Raw genomic sequence first — 24,057 nt, forward strand, 5'->3', positions numbered from 1 at the left:
CAATAGAAAGTATCTCCCATAGATTCAGACTCTGGTTCCCATACTCTAAGGCAGGGGTGGCAAACTATGGACCCAGACCGGCTGCCTGGCTTTTGCAAATAAGGTTTTACTGGAATGCAACTTGCCCGTTAATTTAAACACTATCCACAGCTGATTTCATGCTACAATGGTAGAGTCGAGTAGGCACGACAGAGACCATGTGACCCACAAAGCCTGAAATATTTCTGTCTGTCACTTTACAGAAGTTTACTAACCCTTGCTTTAGAGGACCCCCTTCTGGCCCTCCTGCAGCCTGCCCCTTCACATGGCCAGGAGTCCATGAGCACAAACTTTCACATACTCCAAGTTTAGAAGGCTATTTTTGCATAGAAAATGAGACTAGTGGATGCTTATCTATTCACCCATCCCTACACGCTGCCCTGCCACATGCTCGTCCTCTCTCTTACTGAGGGCAATATCCACTGCCAAGGGGAGCCTCCACTGGGCTCATACAGTGCACATCAGAATCCATATTGCAAAGAAAAGATATTACCTCAAAGATGTTGACGGCATTAAGAGTCCGACAGGTGTCAGTGATCTTGTGCCATGTCTTTTTCCTGCATGAAAACCCCATATTTCCCTGAGTGTCTGGAGGGCAAGGTTGAGTACACTGGGAGTTGTCTGTACAGACACCATCGCATACACCTCGGAAAATGAAAGGAGACCGTATCAGATGGGAAGGTCTGGGCTCTGGGCCCATTGGGCCAGTCACCAAGGTGTCACTGCCAGTGACAGCACATAAATACTGAAGACATCAGTGTCTTCTCTTCCTAAAGTGGAGGAAGACTGAAATGGATCAGTGGTCATCATCTATTTTAGCAACAAAATGTTATTGTTTCCAACAAAATCTTATCCTGAACTGCAGTGTATAAAATAGATAAAAGTGGAACATGGCCAGGTACAGTGGCTCACACCTGTAATCCCAGCACTCTGGGAGGCCAAAGTGGGCAGATCACGAGGTCAGGAGTTTGAGACCAGCCTGGCCACATGGTGAAACTCCATCTCTACTAAAAATACAAAATATTAGCTGGGCATAGTGGCGTGTGCCTGTAATCCCAGCTACTCGGGAGGCTAAGGCAGGAGAACTGCTTAAATCCAGGACGCAGAGGTTGCAATGAGCTAAGATCGTGCCACTGCACTCCAGCCTGGGAGACAGAGTGAGACTGTCTAAAAAAACAACAACCGAAAAAATCTGGAACTGTCCCAGGTGAAGTGAGAGGGACAAACCCACAGTGCAGTCCACTAGGTCACTCTCACACCCTCACAGGAACCCCTGAATACTTCCTCAGACCCCTGAAGCTCCCCAGATCAGCTCTAGTTGGAATCCACTGCTTCCAATGTTTGCTAAGAAGTCCCTCAGCTCAGGAACTCTATAATATGTTATATCATCAATGACTTCTCACAGATCTATTCTAGCCACTGGACCAGTTTGAATGGGCTCAATCCAAAGTATCTATGGCAAAGAATTCTCAGACAAGGGTGGAGCAGAGGGTACTGGGAGGAGAGAGGAACAGGGTGGGGTGAAATGTACAATTTACTACCTGGTACTATGCTCACTGCCTGGGTGGGATCATTCGTACACCACACCCCAGTGACACGCAATTCGCCAGTGTAACAAACCTGCACGTGTACCCCCTAACGTAAACGTCAAAAAGAAAAAAAAGGCAAAGGTACAATTTAATATGAAGGAAATAATCAGAGTCCAAATGCAAGTCATCAAGGATTCCATCTGCCATGCCACAGGACAGAGGGCTGAGAATGGCCCTCTATTACAATAGATGGACAGCAAAACTTCCATGTGATAAGTAGCTGCTGCCAACATACCGTATGGCCTGGCAGGCACCTTCTCCTTGCTTTTGCTGGCAGCCTAGAAAGGGAAAATCAAAATTTGCATCAAAATCAATTGTTGGTATGCCAGCCCAACAGCTCACGTTAGTCACAAACAACCACAGTTAAATTAACTATGATACCAGCATGGCCCACCCAAAGCTGAGTCCATGAATTACGGCTCCTCCATGACCCCATTTTCCCTTCAGCCTGGACCACTTTCTCTCCCACTGCTACCCAGTAGGAGCACTGCTCTCTCTCCAGTAAGAAGAGTCTATGTTCTATCCAGGAAACATGTTATGAGCAGAAGTGGATTGAGCAAGAAATTGACAAAGGTTAAGCCTCAGAGAGCCTTGCTCATATGGGACCTTTTGAAGTCCTGGGAAAGGATCTAGCAATGAGCAGATCATCCCATGTGTTCATGTGATCATATGTTTTATTAAATTATCAAAAGCAAAATGTTTTAACCACCTACCATCTGTTAAGACCATCATTTTGTGCCATTTCAGTTCTGCCTCCTTCATACTCTCTCTCATTTTGGGTATCACTAGAGAAGCCATATCTATTCATGGATTCTGGACAAGTTAAGCCGGGATACGTTTAGTTTGAATTTAGTAGGATATAGTTATGTAGTTTCCAGTCACTTCTGCATTACAATGAGAACATCAACACTTAAGTGATATCATTGCCAAGAACATTTACAATTATTCACAGAACAAGAAAATTCTAAGTTCCCTGATACCTTGCAGCTCACATATGAAATAAATTGGATAGAATTTTCCCAAATTTGATAACAGTCCAACATGCTTACATGCCATTACTAATAATAAATTAGAAACTGAAAGATACTTTTCTAAACTAGGAATAATGAGAAACAAATTTGATCAATAATGCTGGAGGAAAGACTGAATAATATTTCTATTCTCTCTATAGAAAAAACACTAAGATCATGCAAGTATGCAGTCAAAAATGTAGGAACTAAAAGGTGGGCATTTCATTAATAAAAAATATTGTCTTATTACTGAATAATGCTAAATAATACTATCCAGCATTTCTAAATTTGAAATTTGTTGTGATTCCTGTTCTCGTTCTAAATAAATTTTCACTTTTCCCTTAGTTTTGTATGTGTAATATTGCATTCTTTTTCCTTAGGAGGACTCCCCCAAAACTTAGCTCCTGCACACCATGAGCATCTCCATCAGTCCTAATTAGAACCCCCTCTTTGTCCCATCCATTGAGACCATATCTGACCCTTCACTAAGAAAGTGTCACATAGTGGTCAAGGGATATACTCTGGGAGTAGACAACCTGGGTTCAAATCTCAACACCAACATCTGAGACCTTGGGAAACGTTATCCGTCTGAGCCTCAGTTTCCTCTTCCATAAAGTAGAGTAGGAACTATAGTACTATAATTGTATGATACTTGCCCTAGAGCATGTTTATGAGGAGTAAATGTGCTCATCTATGAAAAGCACTAGGAATGGGCTCTAAGAATACTATAAGTCTATTTAAGGATTTACTACTGTTATTACTCTGCACATAAACTTACGAATGTCAAACGTCAATTACATACAAAGCTCACGTTTCCCCCTTCCAAGAGATCTTTCCTGATCCAGTTCTGTACATGATACATCTTTTCCTCTGGCTCCTACAGGGATCATCATCCATACAGCCATACACACATTCAATGCTTGGCATATTCTCACCTGACCTGCCATTTTGCTATCTAATCTTTTTTATAGAAGCATATTAACTCCTCAATTAAATCGCAAGTTCCTTAAGAACATGTACTGTGTATTGTGCTTCAGTATATTCCTCCAAGTAGCTAGTTCAGTGTCTTGTGCATATGTGTGTATGCATATATACATTTTAGTATGCATATATATACACTGACATATATGTACATGTGTGTATGTGAGTGTGAGGAGAAAGAGAAAGACTCGGTTTTCTTGCTTCTGCACCAGAATAGTGTTTCCTAGTGGCTGAGAAGAGCCTTGACCCAATTACTACAACTTGGGCTCCAAGTTCTAATCCATTGAGGAAGAAATTGGAAATTCGATGACACAGCTCTGTGACTAACTCTTGCGGTTCATGCCAACTCATGGGGTTCTTCTTCACAATCTTACTTCTCTCTATGTTATCAACAAACAAAGCTAAATATTCCCTGTTTTCTCTACTGAATAAGAACTTGTGGGGTATCTGAATTGAGCTTTTGGGATCTCTCCGAAGTCAAGAAAGTATCACTGAGGATTCATATCTGTGAAATCACTGACAGAAGATGACTTTTCATTTTCTAGTCCAGAGAATCAAGCCTTATTTTATAAGTGGAAGAATTAAAATTCTTGCACCAAACAAGAATGCTAAAATAACATCTTCAGAATTTTGGAAGACTTTATAGATCATCCAATCCAGCCCTTTTATTTTACAGTTAAGGAAAATGAGGCTTGATATTGCAGTGATTTGTAGAAGTCCATGCAGGAAATGCCCCTTACAGCTAGGATGAGAACTTAGATCTCCTGATCCTACAATATTGTTTTTTCTAAACAGCCAGCCTGTGTCCAAGGGCAACAGGCAGAGGGGATGAGTGGAAGGAAATACAGGCATCTCAAGATACTCAACACCATCTTGATAGGACCACAGTGTTTAATGCACTGTGATAAATGCAGTTATAGGTCAACAACTCTGGATGATATTTGGTCCATTAAATAAACTCTAGTGAAGTCACATTATATTTATCATGTATATGGGCAGAAAACCATGATATTCTGTTTACTTGTAGTTCTGAAAACTCTGCCTTCTTAAGGGAAGGATATGATTAATTTCTTCCCATCTAATTTGCAAAGCACATCACATACTCCTCTGGTTATTTCATTTCTAGTGTAGCATCCAGTATAGATTACTTTAGCTTGGGATACCAACCGTCCCCAACCTAATACTGTGAAAAAAAGAGGCTTGCAAACCGGCAACCTGCTGAACCTGCTGAGCTGCCTGGGTGCACAGGCAGGTCAGGAGCCAGCAGTATCAGCAGCTCAGCAGCTCAGCACCCAGTAGCTTGTCTAATGAGAAGAGAAGGATAGAATGTTCCCAGTAAGGTAAATCCCAATGATCAAGAGAAACAAAGCCAACCTCCCATGCTCTACCTACTGTCCACATTCTGTCTTGTAGAAAACTGTGAATGCAGAAATGGAATGAAAGGAGGAATTAGTAACAAACTGGAGGGTTGACAGCCTTCAGGAAATGGTCTTTCCAAGAGTCTCTAACTTCTCCCAGAAACCAGGTACCTGTTTAGTATTAGTGGGGAAGGGGAGCCATGCAGAAGATTCCCATGCAAAGACAAACTAACTTGAGGGTAAAGTAAATATCATTTGAAAAACTCTTGGAAGGAACTTCCAAAGTCATTTTTTCCTAAAAAGGCTCTTGTTGAGAAGACATACATTAAAATGGAAAGATCAAGAAGCCGAGAATCTGAAAACAGGGGTTCTGGCCTTGGCCCTGTAACTGAGTAAGTATGTACTTCAAGCAAATCACATCTCACACCATGGGTCTCCATCCCCCCAACTGCAAAATAAGGGCGTGGAGTTTCACCAGTTGATCTCAGAGCTCCCTTCCAGAACTTGTGGTCAAATAATAGTACTCTCTTCAGAAGATGCTCAAATGTTTTCATGTATCCTCTTTCAAGTGCTCCTCCACAGCTTATTTTAAATGAGTAACTAACAGGGAAATTAAAATTACTTATGGTGTCAGGAAAAATATTTAAGAAAGAGCCATAGGGCCCCCTGTCCTACAAAATTTAAAATAGTCCATTGCCAGAAATTCTGTCCCAGTGAGACCTCACTTAACCACTGCCTGAATTGCTCCTTCCAGCTCCTTCTAGCTCCTTCTAGCTCCTCATTGCTCCTTCTAACCCATTCATGGTTATGGTTTCTTATGGGAGTTTCTTCAGGTTTCTTATGGGAGATGTTTCTTATGGGAGTTTCTTCAGGTTTCTATCAGGTTTCTTATGGGAGATGCTATTGCCATTTTGGATGGGACAATGCATCATTATGCCAGGCCATTCCTAGGCCCTATCTCTTTAGAGGCCCTACCTCTAAATGCCACGAATACCTCCTGGTCATTGTGGCAACCCTTACGACCCCCACATTTTCAAGTGCCCCCAGGAAATGGTACCACCCTGGTTATGAACAACTGAAACATTCACTATCAGAAGATATAGAACAAAGTATTTATTACTCTTAAATCACTTGAGCCTCATTGCATCTCAGGAACTCATGGGAAAAGGCTGAGAGACAAACAATGTGTAGCTATTGGCTAAAGTGGGTTTTGGTTAGCTGTAGTTGTAATTACTTCTGGCTGGGCCAGTCACTCTATCACCATCTTTGCCCTATACTTCAGCTCTCTGGTAACTGAGAGCTGGTAGCTGATGGATTTTTTTGTCCATTTGCTTTCCCCACCAGCTCATCCTCCACTCCTTCCCCTTTTCTTACCTGGTACAACGTCCTACATGACTCTGTGGGCAAAAGAAACACCAAGCAGTACAGCAAAAGTGTATGAGTCATTGTCTTCCACACAGCTGACTTTCTTGTTTCTACAAGAATAAATAAAAAGGAAAAATGTCTCCAATTTGAAGCTTTCATAGGCTCCATGCCACTGCAGACCCAATCAGTTCACCTATGAGACTGGGCAGTCTTCCTCTTCCATGCTGCCTACTCAGACCTTTCTGCTCCAGAGGCAGTGTCCTCTGACCTCCCATTAACTTCGTTCTCTAGGAGGCTGCAGTGAGAGCACAGGCAGCATTGGGAGACAGAGGCAATTGCTGAGATATCCCCCACCCTCTACTGTTAGCTTGCACGTCACTCCTAACATGAGAACCCCTCCAAAGGAAGCTACTGCCTGCCAGATTTCACCTTGCCCACATGGATATAATAAATAACAGCCTGTATTCAGGGAGCAGGAATGATGCTTCAGTCTCTGGGTTACGCAGGGCTGAGAAGTCTGTGAATGGCTACAGTAGAAGATGAGCTGGGGTTCCTATGGGCAAACTCAGCCTAGAAATATCTTTTGAAGGGGCTTGGCCTATTATTCCTCACTCCCACCTAACTCTGGAGCCGTATGTTCATAGGTAACTGGTGATTTCTTCAAAACCGATCTTCAGCATGGTCTGTTATTGTTATTTCTACCAGGACTGATATCAAAACTAAACTGATTCCTCGACACCTAAAACAGTGCTTGACACATGGTTGGCACAGAGTATATTCAGTAAAGAAAGAGGAAGGTAGGGAGGAGGGATGGAGGGGAGGTGGGTGGGAAGTGCTCATAATTTGCATCAGAGTCTGGGCTCTACAGAGGACTTACCTAAGCTAAGAAATTTAGTATTATACTTTAATAATGTTAATATATTTTATCTTGAGTTGAGATCATCCTTGAAAGTGATTTGCTGTTTCTTCATTTTTAGTTAAAAGGATTCAGAAGACTTGAATGTAATCCACAAAGGCCAGAAGCAATCACAATGGTTTATATTTGCTATTTGACCATTTTTAGCCAAGAAGAACTCTAGCCCAATCATGCATAATTCCATAGGAAACAATGTCATTATTTGAAAGACTAGGCAAAATTCATTTTCCAATCATGTTTCCTCCATCGAAATACTTGTCTAGCTAAAATTCCACTGAAATTCAGTGATTATTTAAAATATTTTGTATTGCCTATCTCAGCCTAGTATTAATACAGCTGTCCAAACATTTGTAGTTCTTACTCAAAGAGGCTACTTTGTTACTCATCACTTTAAATGTATTTTGTAGCAATACAGACGGACACACAATTTCAAGTAAAATTGCCAGCCATAGTTTCATCCTTTATTCCTACCTAAGTTATTCAAACACATGAAAATTATGGTATAAAAATCATCAAACTGACCTATCAGAATCATCACCAATGCAATTACTGCTTTGGGCAAAATATTCAAAATTGGAAAAAATTGAAGCCATTGATGAATTTAATGACATAATGCTCATGAAACTTAAGGATGACTCCATGTTTTTCTGAATCAAGTTGATTTTATCTTTCAAAACTCTCCTCATACAGAATGTTCTTTTTCTTAATTAAAACTAATTCTAAAAAATGATTTAGGGGATGACACAAGACAACAAACTTTCATAATGTTAGCACTACTCAGCACGGAAGCTCAAGTAGATATTTTTTTAAAAAAGGTGTATGATCAGCTGAGTTCTGCAAATCAGGATGAAACTCATTCTATTTGCTTCAAATTTTAATGTAATATGTTGAAAATCTGTTTATTAAATTGCCATTTTGCTTTGCATTTTAAATATAGTTGTTATAATTTTTATCAAAAATGCTTTTGATTATTACTAAAATTATACTTCCGTTGTGTCCAAATGAGGGCTTTGTGATCTCCGTGGAAGTGACCTTCATTATACTTTGCAATATGGCCTTTTTTGATAGTTATGCTGCTGCACAGAGCCCAGAAGTTTTTAACATTTTCTTTACTTCCCAAGTCTACCTTGTAATAAAATAACTGAGGACCACAACTCTGACATGCTGTCTTTTTCCATGTTTCAGCAACAGTGTGATTTTAATTTTCAGCGTGTTTTTCAGCTTTATCTAATTTCTTTTAACTGGAAGAAACATTTCTTAAAGTTGACCTTTTAAAAAACTTAGCCGATAAAACTGATTGCCCTTTAAATTAAGTAGCGTGTTTTAATCTGGGCTTGAATGAAATTATTTTTCTTTCAGAGTTGTTGACATTAAACCATAGTCATTAGCTTTTTTCCTAGTTCTATGAAGCAGAAAGTGTAGTGGTAAAACAGTAGTGTGACTCTAATCTTTTGACCACCCACCTTCTATCCGCCAGAGCCTCTGTCCTCATTTTCTTGTGAAAAGTCACAGGTATCTAGTGGTTCTGACCTCCCTCCCCCGGGTGAGCAGGGGTCACTCTAGTATAACTCTTGCCTCTCAAACAAATGTTTGAAATGTTGGTTACCCACGTCCTAAGCTAAAAAATTCATTATAGACATTTATTTCAGAAAAGGCTTACCCGTCAAGAACATACAACCTAAAAATAAGTCACTTCATGTGATTCATATTAAAAAAAAAAAAACCCAATTTCATTAGTATTGTAATTTCCTATGGTGAAATGTGCCAAATACAAAAGTATTAGATATTTTTTAAAATAAAAATTAAGAAACTGTTTTCCCTCTCCCTGATTTAGAAAAAAGAAAAAAATGTGGGGTGGGGGGAGGGGAACAAAAAAGGAACAGCAAAGTATACTAGTAAGATGGCTAGATCTACAAAGAAATAACCTTTCCAACCCTCCAACCCATTCTCTGCTGTCTGCTTTCCAAACCTGAAGAAGCCACTTAAGACGTTAATCTATACGTTTGTTCAACAAACAAAAAATGAGCCCCTTATGTCTGAGCGATGTCCTAGCAGTTAGAACAAGGATGGCTTCTTTCCCACAGTCCCTCACAACTCTGGGAATTCACAGTATGACAGATCTGATGCACACACGGGGGCTCTGGGAACTCGGACTGGGGCTTTCTCCCTAGAGACTGTAAGACTCTAAGAATCAAAGCCGATCGAATCAACATGACAGGAAGCATTCCAAAATTCCAGATTCCACAGATCGAGTCTCATCTTTGTGAGCAACTTAATTTCAGAATATCTCTTCTTGTTTCTATATAGAATTTCTTCTTCTAAAAGCCATACAGTTGACTGACTACAGGCCCAACTTCCTAATGTAAGACAAAACAGGCAAAAGGAAAACATGTGAACTGCAGGCTGGGACATGTTCAGTGTTTGGCTCCTTTAGAAAAAAAAAAAAAAAATGCTTGACTGAAACACACACACACACACACAGAGCAATGGAGACAAGCAATTTTACAAGACAATTTTGAAAATAAATTTTTAAAACCGCACCTCTGACTTAAGAAAAAAAACGTATTGAACTAGAAGTCACAAATCACAGTAATCAAAAAGGTAAACAAAACTCCAGACAGAACTTTATCAGCCAACCAGAAGGATTTCAATCACCAGCTTGGTCAGCTGATAGTCTGCGGCTGCTACTTGCATAATTAGACTTTGTAATGAATTACTGAGACGTCAAGTGAGATTTCACAAAGTGTTGTAGAAGTTCCCAGACAGACTGTGGGTATACACTTCAGATGATCTCAGGGGTGGAAGATTTCACAGCGTCTGTCATTAACCACCCCACTGCTTTCCCTTTAGTTAATGACCAGTCCATTCCTCCTGCCTGAATACAGATATTATGGAAGGGAAAAAAAGAATAAAGCAAACAGTTATTGTCTGTTTACTCTTTAGGATTTGAACTCAGGTCTGTACCTTTTTTTTTAAGTATGTCATGTGGCTTTTCTAAAATAAGAAAGGGCTGATCTTTGGTTTGTTTGTTTGGGGGTTTTTTTGTTTGTTTTGTGTTTTTGTTTTTTTTGTTTTTTGTTTTTTTTTTTAGACTGAGTTTTGCTCTGTCACCCAGGCTGGAGTGCAGTGGAGCAATCTTGGTGAAAGAGCTGATCTTTGAATGGAGTTTAATTTTTTCAGAGCATTTCCACACGCTGGCATGCCTAGGAGATATTGAGATATTGTAAGTTCAGTTCCAGACCACCGTAATAATATAAGATTGCAATAAAGCAAGTCGAAATAATTTTTCAGTTCCCTAGTGCATGTAAAAGTTGCGAGTACACTACACTGTTGTCTATTAAATGTGCAATAATAGCATTATGTCTGAAAAATGTACATACCTTTATTAAAAATATTTTATTGCTAAAAATTGTTAACAATTATCTGAGACTTCAGCAAGTCCCAATCTTTCTCCTGGTGGAAAGTCTTGCCTTAATGTTGATGGCTGCTAACTGATCAGAGTGGTGGTTGCTCAAGACTGGGGTGGCTAAAGCAATTTCTTAAAATACGACTGCAATGAAATTTGCCACATTGATTGACTCTTCTTTTCATGAAAGATTTCTCTGTAGCATGTTATGTTGTTTGATAGCAGTAGAACTTCTTTTAAAATTGGAGTCAGTCCTCTCAAATCCACCTGCTGCCTTATCAACTAATAATGTAATATTCTAAATCCTTCGTTGTCATTTCAACAATGTTTATGGGATCTTCACCAGGAGTAGAGTCCACCTCAAGAAACTGCTTCCTTGCCTAATCCATAACAAGCAACTTCTCATTCATTAAAGTGTTTTCATGAGATCGCAGCAATTCAGTTACATCTTCAGGCTTCATTTCTAATTCTAGTTTTCTTGTTATTTTCACCACATTTACCGTTACTCCCTCCACTGAAGTCTTAAACACTCATGAGGGTCAGAATCGACTTGTTTCAAACTCCAATTAATGTTGATATTTCCACTTCCTCCCATGTTCTTAATGGCATCTAAAATGACAAATCCACCAGGTGCGGTGGCTCATGCCTGTAATCCCAGCACTTTGGGAGGCCAAGCGGGCAGATCACCAGAGGTCAGGAGTTCGAGACCAGGCTGGCCAACATGGTGAAACCCTGTCTTTGTTGGAAAAAAAAAAAATTAGCCGGGTGTGGTTGTGGGTGTAATCCCAGTTACTTGGGAGGCTGAAGCAGGAAAATCACTTGAGCCTGGGAGGCGGGTTGCACCATTGGACCCAGCCTGGGTGACAAGAGCAAACTCCATCTCAAAAATAAAACAAAATACAATACAATGACAAATCCTTTCCAGAAGGTTTTCAATTTACTTTGCCTAGATCTATCAGAGGAGTCACTATCTATGGCAGCTATAGCCTTACAAAATGTACTTCTTGAATAATAAGGCTTTAAAGTCAAAATGACTCCTTAATCCCTGGGCTACAGAATGCAAGTTATGTTAGCAGGCATGAAAGTAACATTAATCTCGCTGTACATTTTCATCAGAGCTCTATAAGTGACCAGATGCATTGCTCATTGCTATGAGCTGTAATATTTTGAAAGGAATCTTTTCGTCTGAGCAGATCTCAACAGTGGGCTTAAATATTCAGTAAACCATGCTATAAACAGATGTGCTATCATCCAGGTTTTGTGATTCCATATAATTATAGAGCACAGGCACTGCAGATTTAGCATAATTCTTAAGGGCCATAGGATTTTCAGAATGCTAAATGAGCATTGGCTTCTATGCAAAGTCATCAACTGTATTAGCCCCCAGCAAGAGAGTCAGCCTGTCCTTTGAAGTTTTGAAACCAGTCACTGAATTCTCTCTGGCTATGAAAGTCCAAGATGTCATCTTCTTCCAATAGAAGGCTCTTTTGTCTCCATTGAAAATTAATTGTTTAGTGCAGCCACCTTCATCATCCCAGAACTTTGGAAGGTGGGGGTGGGTGGATCACTTTGAGCTCAGGAGTTTGAGATCAGCCTGGACAACATCGAGATCAGCCTGGACAACATGGCAAAACCCTGTCTCTGTGAAAAATACAAAAAATAGCCAGGCATGATGGTTCATGCCTGCAATCCCAGCTATTCAGAAGGCTGAGGTTGGAGGATCAATTGAGTTCAGTAAGTGGAAGTTTCAGTGAGCCAAGATTGTGCCACTACACTCCAGCCTGGGAGACAGAGTGACACCCTGTATGAAAAAACATAATAAACAAATAAATATTAAAAAAAATAAAAAACTTTAAATCATGTTCATTGGTTCCTCTGAGGATTGGCCAGTTTCTCTAAAGCTTCTGCATTGGACACTTTCCCCTTTATGCATGCAGGTTTCAACTGAAGCCAGGTAATAGATGATGACTCACATCTGAAATGTAAACAGTAAATAGGGATGAGCATGTGCAGATGGCAGCTGTGTCAGGCACTTGGTGAAGGTATGCCTGAGGCTCATCCACCTTGTGACTCACCAAAAAGCCAAAGAGAGAATTTCAGCTGACTGTCAGAGGCTGCCAGGATAAAGAAACTAGGAAAATAAACAAAACTGGGTAAGAAACTTTAAATAACCAGGTAAAGCCAAACTTTTACGGCACTTGCAGCACTTCTAGAACTGTGTCATATAGAAATAACTGGAAGCACAGAAAAAATCAAAAGGTACAAGGTTGCTCATGGCAGTTGTATACAGAGTAAAAAAAAAAGACTATGGAAAGTATAGATGTCAAACAATAATAAAGTAGATAATAAACTATATAAAGGAATATTATGGAAACATTAGAAACCTTTATGAAGTGCTTTGACATTATCAGTATGAGATAGTAGTAGTATATAGATTATTTTATAATATTAATAAGAAAAGCAGTCTTTATCAGATGCTTATCCATAGAGAAACACTGGTGGGATTTCTCACCTACCTAGTAATGAATTAAAGAACATTTTCAGCATCTAACAAAATACTGAAATTACTTTAGTTGTAAAAAAATGAGAAAAGGGACAATCCAAAACTATTAAAGAAAAGAAATCAAAAATTCTGAAATGGAGTAGAGTGCAGCAGCAGAGCACAGATCCTAAAGTTTATTCTCCTTTTCTGTTCCCTTTAACCAAACTATAGAGTAGACAAAATCTTTAGAAATGTCACTAATACCTAGAAATCTAGATAGAGGCAAAATACAGTAATTATTTTGTTTTTCCTCATCTAGCTGAGAACTTTAGAATTGGATGTTAGGGGTACATTGTGAAATGGGGAGAGGGAACAGTGAAACTGCCTCTTTCTGGTATGAATGAAGACTTTTGGGCTATACCTAGAGTCAAAGAAACAAGTCAGAACCTTAAGACATCTGCCACTGGCATATACAACCCATGAAAATGGAGTAAGTCCTGATACCATGCAATTAACAAAACCGCAGTATCAGAGAGCTAAGCCTAGGTGGGTGGGTTGCCCTCCATTTGTCCCCTATCACCCATTGGAGTTATTCTCTGTTCTTCCACATCCTACTCTCTGCCCCAGGAAGCTGGCCTCTGCAGACTGTCTTGACTCTGGCTTCCAAGTGGCTTATTCCAATGGGAGTCATTGGCAGGAGATGAGAGGGTGGGAGGATAGAGAGATGAGGAGATGTATTCATTTTCTCTCCCTGCACAGTCACATTCCTGGCAGTGGCTGCTTTTGTCTGACTGCAGTTCCTGTTAGGCATTCTCTCTTATGCCTCAGTTGGCACCTGGCTCTAGGAATTCCCTCCTCTGGCCTCCCGCCTCCCCAGGCCTACGAATCATAATGGCTTTCCACTCCTGAGGCTCCCTGTTGCTTGTTTTGTTGAGTCTTTTAGCCCTTCCTGTACCTCTGTGAAAAAAAAAAAAAAAAATTCTCTTCATTAAATTCTCTTCTTTTCAGCTAAATCTTCTTCAGGAAAATCCTATGGAGAATACTGGCTATTTGTTCCTTGGAGCTTTCCCGATATACCAGGTGTCAGTGCTGCTGTAGAGCACCTCTTCCGCCTGCTCTCCCCCTTACACTGCCGAAAAGGAGATACAGATCAAAATGCCTCTACCTCAAACCTTATCCTGGTAAAGAATGAAGTAGTGTCAGATACTGAGAGAAAGGAGTCAAGAAGTCACCTTCTGTGTATCAGAGTATTTAAGCACAAGGAAGATGAAAGGAGATGCATCCCAACAATGCAAACACATTATAGAGAAACGTTTTGAAGAAAAACAAAGCAGAGCTTGTGTCAAAGAACCCAACATAAAAGTTAATATCACACACATATGCACATACACATACACGTTTGCAAGGAAATTCTTCACAGTTAAAGATACAGAACAAGATAATATGAGCGTGTTTTTTATTACACCTGAGTTCAAAGAAGAAAAGATAAAATACCAGATCAAGATAACTCTTGAAAAATCAAAATACCATCATGAAATTCATAAATAGGAGCTTGAAGCAAAGAGACATCAATAGAAGCAAAGTATCAATATAAAGTGAAGATTTGAGGTAATCCAGCAGAAATATTTTAATGACAGAATCAGATTTCATTTTAGAAAGATTATTTTGCCAACAGTGCAGTAGGTAAGTCAGAAGGCAGAGGCCAGAACCGGGACGTCAGCAAAGAAGCCATTCCTTAGTCCAGGTGAAGAGTAACAAGGACCTAAACCGAGGCAATGGCAGGGAGATGGATACAAAGAAGAAAAATGATGGGACCCATCAATGCCCAAAAGAGCAAGAGGGAGGAGTGAAGAGCAGAGGTTTTTACTAACTTTGGAGAAAAAGACAATAGTTTAGTGGCGGAAACGCATATATGAAAAGGGTAGCAAAAAGAGATGACATTAATGTTTTTACAGTAAACTGTTCTGAGGCCATTAGGAGATGAAATAGAGAAAGAGGAGCAAGTCTGGAAACAAAGAGAAATAAGGGAATTCAGCTGAAATTTAGGTAGTATTTAGCCTGAAATGTTTGTTTTGAGATTGATGTATTTTCATTATGCAAATTTTTTCCTGAAGCACTTCTACTATTGTTCAGCTTTCAATAAGCTACATCTTGTTTTTTCTGTAAAAGCCATGTTGCTATCACAACTGTAGGACATGTTAAGCCATGATGCCTCCTACTTCTGCAAAAGCACCCCAGCACTATGTCACTCACATGAGTGAGGACTCGGGAATGAGAAAGCCCAACATAAATACGTAATAGTTCTAAAAATACGTGCAAATTTGTAAATATTTGTACATATAATGGTTGCATGTATAACAGCTGTTCCGGAGAGCTTATAATAGTTCATCTCAAAAGAATGATTCCTGACCTACAGATGTCTCTAAAAACTTTGCATCTGAATGTTTACGTAGTATAAACTATCATAACTGTGTTCATTGATGAGTAATAACTATTTCCTTTTTGACAAAATGAGGATATTGAGTGAGAAATTTTAGGTCGCATCTCTACTCTGATTGCATGGCTGGAGAGGGATTAAAAATGTGGACCTCTTGCCTCAATGGCTTAAATAATTACACTAAAATACGCATACTCACCCAACCAGTGATCTTTTAAAATTATTTTACAAGTTGGAGTTTCAGATTATTTGTGAACTTTAGCTCCAGCCCATGTTTGGGTTTCTCTCTCTCTCTCTCTCTCTCTCTCTCTCTCTCAGTAGATATAGATATAGGAGCACTATGAATAATTATTTGTGATTAATTACTTCATAAATGAAGAGATAAAAATGTCCCCAAATGGATGTTCAAAAGTAAAAAGCAATATGAAAATAAGGGGCTATCTAACCCCTAAAACCAAAAGATATTTCCATCCTCTCCAGTTCTCCATATTGGAGCCACATTTCCTCCTTTGGTTCCTTACTTTTTACATTCTTTCTAGTATTACATCTCTTTTCTCTGTATTTGCTTTACTTCTTGTTCGACTGCATCCTTTCAAACTTTTTAAATGAACATCTGTGGTTGAGAACTCTCTTCATCCTGGTATATCTGAAAATACTGTATTTTACTCTCATTCTGGATAGCTAAACAAATGAGTACATGGTCAAGGTATCAGTGTTTCTATTCAAAGGGTGACTTGTTTACAATTTGGTTCTTGAGCAGGAAGAGAGTTTTGCACCAAAGAAGTTTTGAAATGGTTTTTCCAGCATGAGATCCCAGAAGGACAGCAGAGAAGGAGAACTGAGACACAGAGGCTCAGGGAAAAGAGAGCATTTCAGAGGCACAGGCAGCATTTTGGAGGAAGACATGGCTATCTGAATAACCCAACTAAGAATCCTTACTTAAACTCTAAACTTATGACAAGTACACACAGATGATGATTGTGTCTAGCAGCCATGAAACTAGTGAGGCATGAATGCAAATGTTTTTGTTTTTGTTTTATTTATTCTTTTTTTTTTTTTTTGCATTATAACCCATGCAAGGTAACACACTGACTTTCAGTTTAAACTAGGTCTCTTCTGATCAATTCAGAATTTCTTCCTTCTTTTCCTCTTCCTTTCTCTCCTGGGATAATATTCTGGTGTCAGGAGAAAGACATCCATGGATGAAGCCTCCACAGCGGTAGCTTCTGCCAAGATGTACAATCATTGCTGGCCTTTGGGCATCAGTACTCAGCCCTGCTTTGCCCACACTGAAATAGCCATGTCCCACTCTCCTCTCTGGTAACCAGGTCCACATAGATCACACGGATTCTTTGTTTTCTCAGTGGCCAAAGACTATCTGCCTGGCCAAAGACTATCAGGTCTGGTCTTCACCACTTCTCAGGGATATGGGAAACTGCCTGTCCCTCATTCTGTGCTCTTCCTTCTCTCTCTTTTTGCTCTGATTGCTTCAGAACTCATAGAACCTTTTTGTCTCCCAAAGCCCAGTTCTTGCTACAGGAAGCCCAGTTCTCTTTTCAGAACCAGCTGAGAACATGTCACGACTTAGGCATTTGGCATCAGCATTATGCTTCTCTTGTCTTCCCTTAGCAGTTCCACCTCACCAAAGCACATGATTCACAGCCCTCAGGAAATGGCTCTGGGCCATTTTGTGTGTGTGTGTGTGTGTGTGTGTGTGTGTGTGTCTCATTGTTATAGAAGAATGGGCCAATGAAGAGGTATCTCTTCTGAACATTTTTTAAAGTTCTGAGCTCTCTACCTCAAAGGGTTATTATAGGCTGTTGTGATACACAACCAAAGAAGAAATTGCTAAGTACCCAGAACTCAATTCCCACGTAGGCTTTCTTCTTGTACAAACACCTGGCTTAAGAGGTGTTCCAAATACTGTAAAAATATAGGTATTTGGAGCAAGGAAGAAGAGTTTTCCTCCTGGTATGGGAAAGGGAAGAGGTTATATAAACTCCCTAGGTATCAGTTCCTGTACCACCAAATGCCTGTAGAAGTGAGAAGATATTCATGGATGACTCAGCATGTGAAGAGAACTGAACTTTGAGATCAAAGGCATTAAAGACCATCATAAAATGTCTCCATGCCCACGCTTGCACAGAAGGGATAGTGCCACTCTCTTCCAACTGCAATGATGACTTGAGATTGCTTTAGACTCTCCAAATTCTTACCAGATCCTTAGTAGGAAATAGCCTCTCCAAACACAAAGCCAAGATAGAATTTCCTGCAAAAAATATTTGTAGGAAATCAAAGGGCGGTAGGGAGGACTCGTCCTATTAACTGATTTATAACTGATTTAGAATCTTTGAGGAAATGTGATATTTTAAAAGCCAGATGTATTATGAGATAAAATTTATACCTGCTACAACTAGAACATTATGCCAAGCACAGTATTTGCTAATACACATCATCTAATGCAGAGCAACTTTTGCAAGTTCCTACTCTAATATGGAGAGGATTTTTGTTTTTGTTATCAAACATGTTTAATTTGTATTTTGCGGTATAAAAGTTTCAAATTAACAAAGACCAATTCTCTGTTATTCCATTCTTTTGAAATAGACATAATTTGAAAAAATGGCGGTCATAATACGCAATGGCTTTGTCTTATCAACAGCTGGATACTCTCAAATTCAGCAGTTCAGGACTCACTTTGCATTTCTGTTAGAGGAATACACTGGACTCCTATTATCATTACACTTATTTTCCGAACTAGCCCCTCAGCCCACCCATGCCTGTCTGGAAACTGCTTAGCCTGTCCATGTTTCCTGTTTGTGCAGCCAGCTGAATGGTGGACCTGGCCAGAGCTGACTGCATTAGGGGATGGCAGCTGATGAACCCATCCATCCTCACCCCAGGAATTTTGAAATTTGGACAAGAGAAAGAGATGGGACTCACTCTCTTTGTCGAGAGAAGCTGAAAATCCCAGCAATCCATAGCAGTAATTTCCACCTTCAATCGCCCATCGGGATTCCCAGAGGAGCTTTTAAAATATGCTCATGCCTGGGCCCCACTTCAGAACCATTGAAATCAGAATTTCTGGGGCTGAGACTCAGACACTAATATGTTGCCCCAAACTTTTCATCTTGAATAATTTAATTACAACTGAAAAATGGAAAGAATAGAACAGTGAACACTTACATTTCCCTTCACCTAGATTGTGCTGTTAACATTAGGATAAACAGTCTTTTAAATTCCACAGATGATATTAATATACAAAACTGAGAAAAAAAATCCATAGGTGATATTAATATGTGATTGAGAACACCCCAACTGTAGAAAGAAGGACAGAGCAAAAGGAAGCAGATGCACCAAGAGGGGCAAAGATCATAAAGAGAGTCCTGAGGCCACTCAGACCCCTGTGTCTCACACCCTGGGTTCTATGAGATCTCTGAGTATTACTAAAATAGAATCACCTTTGGGGCTTTAGCTAACGAGTTGTTCATTGCAGTCAAAATATTCAGGAATAATAGGCAGAAACAGTAGGTTCTATAGTGTCATCCCTAAATAAAAATAAAATCAGGAGTTTTACTGGCCTGAGAGATGGCTCTTATGTTAAAAGAAATATATAAAAATAACAAACTCAGAAGCCATCAATTCCCAAGATAATGAGACTGATAGACCGTGTGCTAAACTATGGTTTTTTGGAAGTAGCCACTGTCTCCTGAGATAGACTGTTGCCCACTATTGAATTAAGTCAAATCTCACACACACACACCAGCAGTACCAAGTGGGGAAGGTGGCTGTGGGCCTGGTCTGCCCATATCACTGACCCATATCACTGACATGGGTTAGAATTACCAGAACATGCTGATGATAAAGAAGACTGATTTTCAGTTGGTTCTATTATCTTTTAGACATACTTAAAAATATTATCCTCTATAGGAACTGCACCCTGTTAATGCTTGAACCCAGGGCACATGACTTCGACTGACAAACCTTGTGCTCTCCTCCCATGTCCAATTTTAGAAAGAGCAACCAGTTACCAGGCCTGGTAACTGAATCCCCTGATCTCATTATCTGTGAAGAAGAGGTCTGATTTCTGTTTACACATTTCTATTCATTTTTCAAAAAAGACAATGATGTTGTAACTCTATATTATGCAAATATTGTTAGAACAGGATTGTGGCTACATTATTTTAGGATACTATCGCTAAGGACACAAAGTACAAGTCTTGCAGTCTTTTAAGGCTAACCACTTGCCCGGAAATATATTTGAAATTATGTATTTGAACTACGAATAAGTGGATTTTTCGAAACTATAAGTCTATGAATGAATTTTGAAAGAGGAAATGTAATAAACCAAAATGTGAGAAAAATTCAAGCCTCACTTTCATCTGTCAGTTCGCTTTAAGAGGCAAAAACACATTTTGTCAAATTTCAAAGGATAAACATTTTTAAGCAAAACTAAACTTTTAAAATTCACATTCAACAAATACTGACAAAGAATCAGAAAAAACGAATGAAACATCAATTATACTATTTTAAAGAATAGTATAAAAAACAACGGAACTGTAGTTACATCCCCACAATACAAAGAATGACACAATGAAGACAAGCTTAAGAACCAAGAGAAATCTCCCGAAAGTCTACCTTCCTCTTGAGAAGGTCTCATCTGAGAAGAATGTGTAAGGCCAAGAGTTTTCATTGCCATAGGTTAGTCGTTGGTGCAAGATTTTTTGAGAAGGTATAAAAATATTCCTCAGTTTCAAGAAGGATTTGAGGCTAGTGATATCTTCATAATAAGCCAAAATTGTAGATAAAACATTACAAGGTCTGATGAGGGAAAATAATCATAAAAATGTTCATTAACTTCTGTATTTACACCTAGTAACTTGGAGATGATCAGAAAAAAAATGTTATTTAGAGGTTCCCATTTCCTATATTCTGATCTTTGGATAAAATTAGTGGGGCACAGAATAACAGAGAAGAATAAATGAAAACAAAAATATTTTTATACAGACTTGTGCTCTTATTATATAAAGTGCCTCAAAGTTAACAAATTCCTTCTTATTCACTGTACATGTTCCTTTATTCACTGTATACATTCACTTATTCACTACATATGTTATTAATTAAACCCCGAATTACCAAAGCCTCATACATACAGAATCATGAGTGGCTGGTCATCTCTGAAATTCCTCTCCGAAGAAAGTCATTGGAAGAAGGAGGACCTGGGACTACTCACTGTGGCTGGCCAAAGACAAAGTCACCGGCAAATTTGCCCCACTCCCTGGCAGCTGGAGATATGGACATTACTGGCTCTCCTCTGTCATACCTTGCTACAAATCAGCAGGCTGGGCTCTTGTACGAATGAGAGTCAAGTTAGCCTCGAATGGCAGCTCCCCAGGCTGGGCCCTGCGTTCCCACAGGCAGTCAGCCCCATGGGCAGGAGTGCTGCAGCCTGACAGACAAGTCCTGCATGGGAGTAGCTCCTGCAGTGGGAGGGGCACTGCACTGGAGAATGGATGAGTCACACTGGGTGACAGACACGGACTCTCACAAAAAGCAAAGGCTCCTGTCTTGGGCAAGGGATTCAAGACTGTGGTGGTAGCACAGGACATATGATACATGGCTGTAGCACCTTTGTTCTTACAAATCAGCCTGAGCCTAAAGATGAAATTTGGAAACCACGAGTGCCTCTGCTTGGGGCTCTGGTACTGGCTGGCTGGCTTTCTGGTCACTAGGATTATGGTGGTATAGTTCCCTAATCATTCCTATCAGTCCCCAGTTGCAAGCAAACGGTAGTATTGCAATTTCTCACCTCCTTGTGATCAGTGGGGCATGCAAGTAATTCTGCATGGTGCCGGCAATTCAGAATAATAGTTACTCCATCAGACTGGGTTCCTGAGTGACCGTGATAAGAAGAGGTCCCTGCTAACACATGATGATCATAAGAAAGGATTACTTCTGGCCGGGCGCAGTGGCTCACGCCTGTAATCCCAGCACTTTGGGAGGCCAAGGCGGGTGGATCACGAGGTCAGGAGATTGAGACCATCCTAGCTAACATGGTGAAATCCCGTCTCTACTAAATATATATATACATATACATATATATATATATATATACACATATACATATATATATATATATAAAATTAGTCAGGCATGGTGGCAGGCGCCTGTAGTCCCAGCTACTCTGGAGGCTGAAGCAGGAGTATGGTGTGAACCTGGGAGGTGGGGCTTGTGGTGAGCCAGGATCCCACCACTGCACTCCAACCTGGGTGACAGAGCAAGACTTGGTCACAAAAAAAAAAAAAAAGAAAAAGAAAAAAAGAAAGGATTACTTCTTACTATTCTTAGTCCCTGAGATTTGGGAGCTATTTGTCACCTCAGCATAACCTACCCTACACTGACTGACACAAGGACAAAGACTCTCAAAAAGCAACATGATCAGTGACATATCTTTTTTTAAATTTGAAACACTCAAAAATTCTTGTTTTTTTTGTATTTATGAACTTCTTAGCTTCCCCAATCCCATGTTTGAAAAGCTATATTTATCTAGAGCATGGCATTTTTCAAAATCCTCATGAAGTTCTCTTAATATACTGAAAGGCACCCCTTAATTTTAATCTCAGCATTCCCCCTTCCTCATTTTGTTTCCTTGGTTAGTCTTAATCTTCTAGGAAGTGACCAGGGAAGGATGGGAAAGTTCCCAGCTGCTGTGAGTACTGTGTTGCTATTTTTCTCTAGTTCTAAGTTTGTGAATCCCCTTGAGGACTGAATACTCCTCTTAAAATTCACTCAAGTCTGCTCCTCAGATGGGAAAATTCCATCTTTTAAAAAATATAGGTTGGCCACAGAGCCTGACACCTGTAATCCCAGTACTTTGGGAGGCTGAGGCAGGAATGCTTGAGGCCAGGAGTTCAAGACTAGCCTGAACAACATAATGATACCTTGTCTCTACTTAAAAAAAAAAAAAAAATTAGCTGGGCATGGTGGTACACACCTGTAGCCCTGGCCACTCAGGAGGTTGACATGGTGACATGGGAGGATCACTTGAGCCCAGGAGATTGAGGCTACAGTGAGTGGAGATTGTGCCACTGGACTCCAGCCAGGGTGACAGGGTAAGACCCTGTCTCAAAAAAAAAAAAAATTATATATATATATATATATGCTTTATTTTTTTGAGTAGTTTTAGGTTTACAGCAAAATTGAGGCAAAAGTACAGAGATTTCCCAAATATCCCTACCCCTCCCCCATACACACAACCTCCTCCACTGTCAACATCTCACAGTAGGTGATGCATTTGTTACAACTGGTGAGTCTACACTAGCACATCCTCACCAGCTGCATTGTCATTATGTATATACAAAATGCCCAGTGTGCCATGCATCTGTGGATATATCAATTCATATAAAATATGACCCCTAACCTCCCAGAGTTCACACCTCTTGTTGGAAGAAGAAAACACATAAATATGAAAAACATACAAGATCTTCTCTACTAATAGCTGAGGCAGTCACTCCCAACAAGGGAGGAGTTGACGGAGGCTGGGCTGGTCAGGAGCCACTTCATGGAGAACACAGGGACAGACCAGGCCTTGAAGGATATGTCTTATTTACACTGATGAGCAAAGTTTTGGCAGCAGGAGAGACTGTTTAATGGTTAATGGTTCACTTGTTCAGTAAACGTTTATTGAGCATCTACCAGAGATCAGGAATGTAAAAAATGGAAGTGTTCTTGAAGATCGCCCAAGCCCAGCCCTGCACAGCATAAATGAGGAAGCCAACCCAGCTATTATTTCCAGAGCTGGGACTCCCAACTTTTGAAAAGGCAGGTGCTTGTACTGGCCTAAACCAAATGAAGCAGGACTCCCAGCCATGGCTCCAGCCTCATCCCCAGTCACTCTCTGACTCATACATCATCCACTAGTGATGCTCTACTGATGGTTTCATCACATTTTTTCAAGCCTGCAAGCCTTCATGCCTGCTGTGTGTGCCCTGTGCCTAAGCGACATCCTTCCCACCTCTGTTCCCTGGCTGACTCCTTGTACTCAGTCAGATTCAACCTAACTCTCTTCTTGAGTAGGTCTCCTCCAAAGCCCTAGGTGAAACTGAGTACCCATTCTTTTGCATACATCTGCCTTATCGCTGATTTCGTAATGCTGGAATCCAAATCCTCCCCTCTGCAATCATCTCCATGAAGGCTGTGGCCTGCCTTGTCCTGCTGATCTTGCTCCAGCCATACAAACTGGCTCACATTGCTTTTCCTCTCCACTGGGCTTTGCTGTAGCCTGAAAGTCCTCCGCCCCTCTCCACCCATAGCTTCATCTGGCTGACTCATTCTCGTCCTCAAGTGCCTCTTCCCCTGTTAGCCCTTCCAGACCATCTACTCTGGCCTAGCTTCTCCTTTTGTGCCACCATGAGACGTGGTGCACAAGACTGGCACCACCTCATCGTCTAGGTTCTGGTTCAAATGTCATCTCCTCA

The 24,057-nt window shown here is 40.2% G+C and overlaps 1 protein-coding gene across 2 annotated transcripts in view; it reads right to left on the bottom strand.

Moving 5' to 3' along the window:
* Positions 1-20,986, bottom strand: part of LOC105490909 (putative adhesion G protein-coupled receptor F2P) — a 40,575-nt gene extending 19,589 nt beyond the window's left edge. For both annotated transcript variants that reach the window (XM_071096951.1, XM_011756884.2), the window contains exons 1-4: positions 20,904-20,986; positions 6,352-6,452; positions 1,864-1,906; positions 533-684 (exon numbers count right to left, since the gene is read on the bottom strand). In XM_071096951.1, the coding sequence (XP_070953052.1) occupies positions 533-684; positions 1,864-1,906; positions 6,352-6,423 (267 nt within the window). In that variant the 5' untranslated portion in view covers positions 6,424-6,452; positions 20,904-20,986. The remainder of the gene's footprint in view (positions 1-532; positions 685-1,863; positions 1,907-6,351; positions 6,453-20,903) is intronic.
* Between the last annotated feature and the right edge of the window lie 3,071 nt (positions 20,987-24,057).

The sequence above is a fragment of the Macaca nemestrina genome, chromosome 5 (assembly GCF_043159975.1).
Source record: "Macaca nemestrina isolate mMacNem1 chromosome 5, mMacNem.hap1, whole genome shotgun sequence".
NCBI classification, from domain to species: domain Eukaryota; kingdom Metazoa; phylum Chordata; class Mammalia; order Primates; family Cercopithecidae; genus Macaca; species Macaca nemestrina.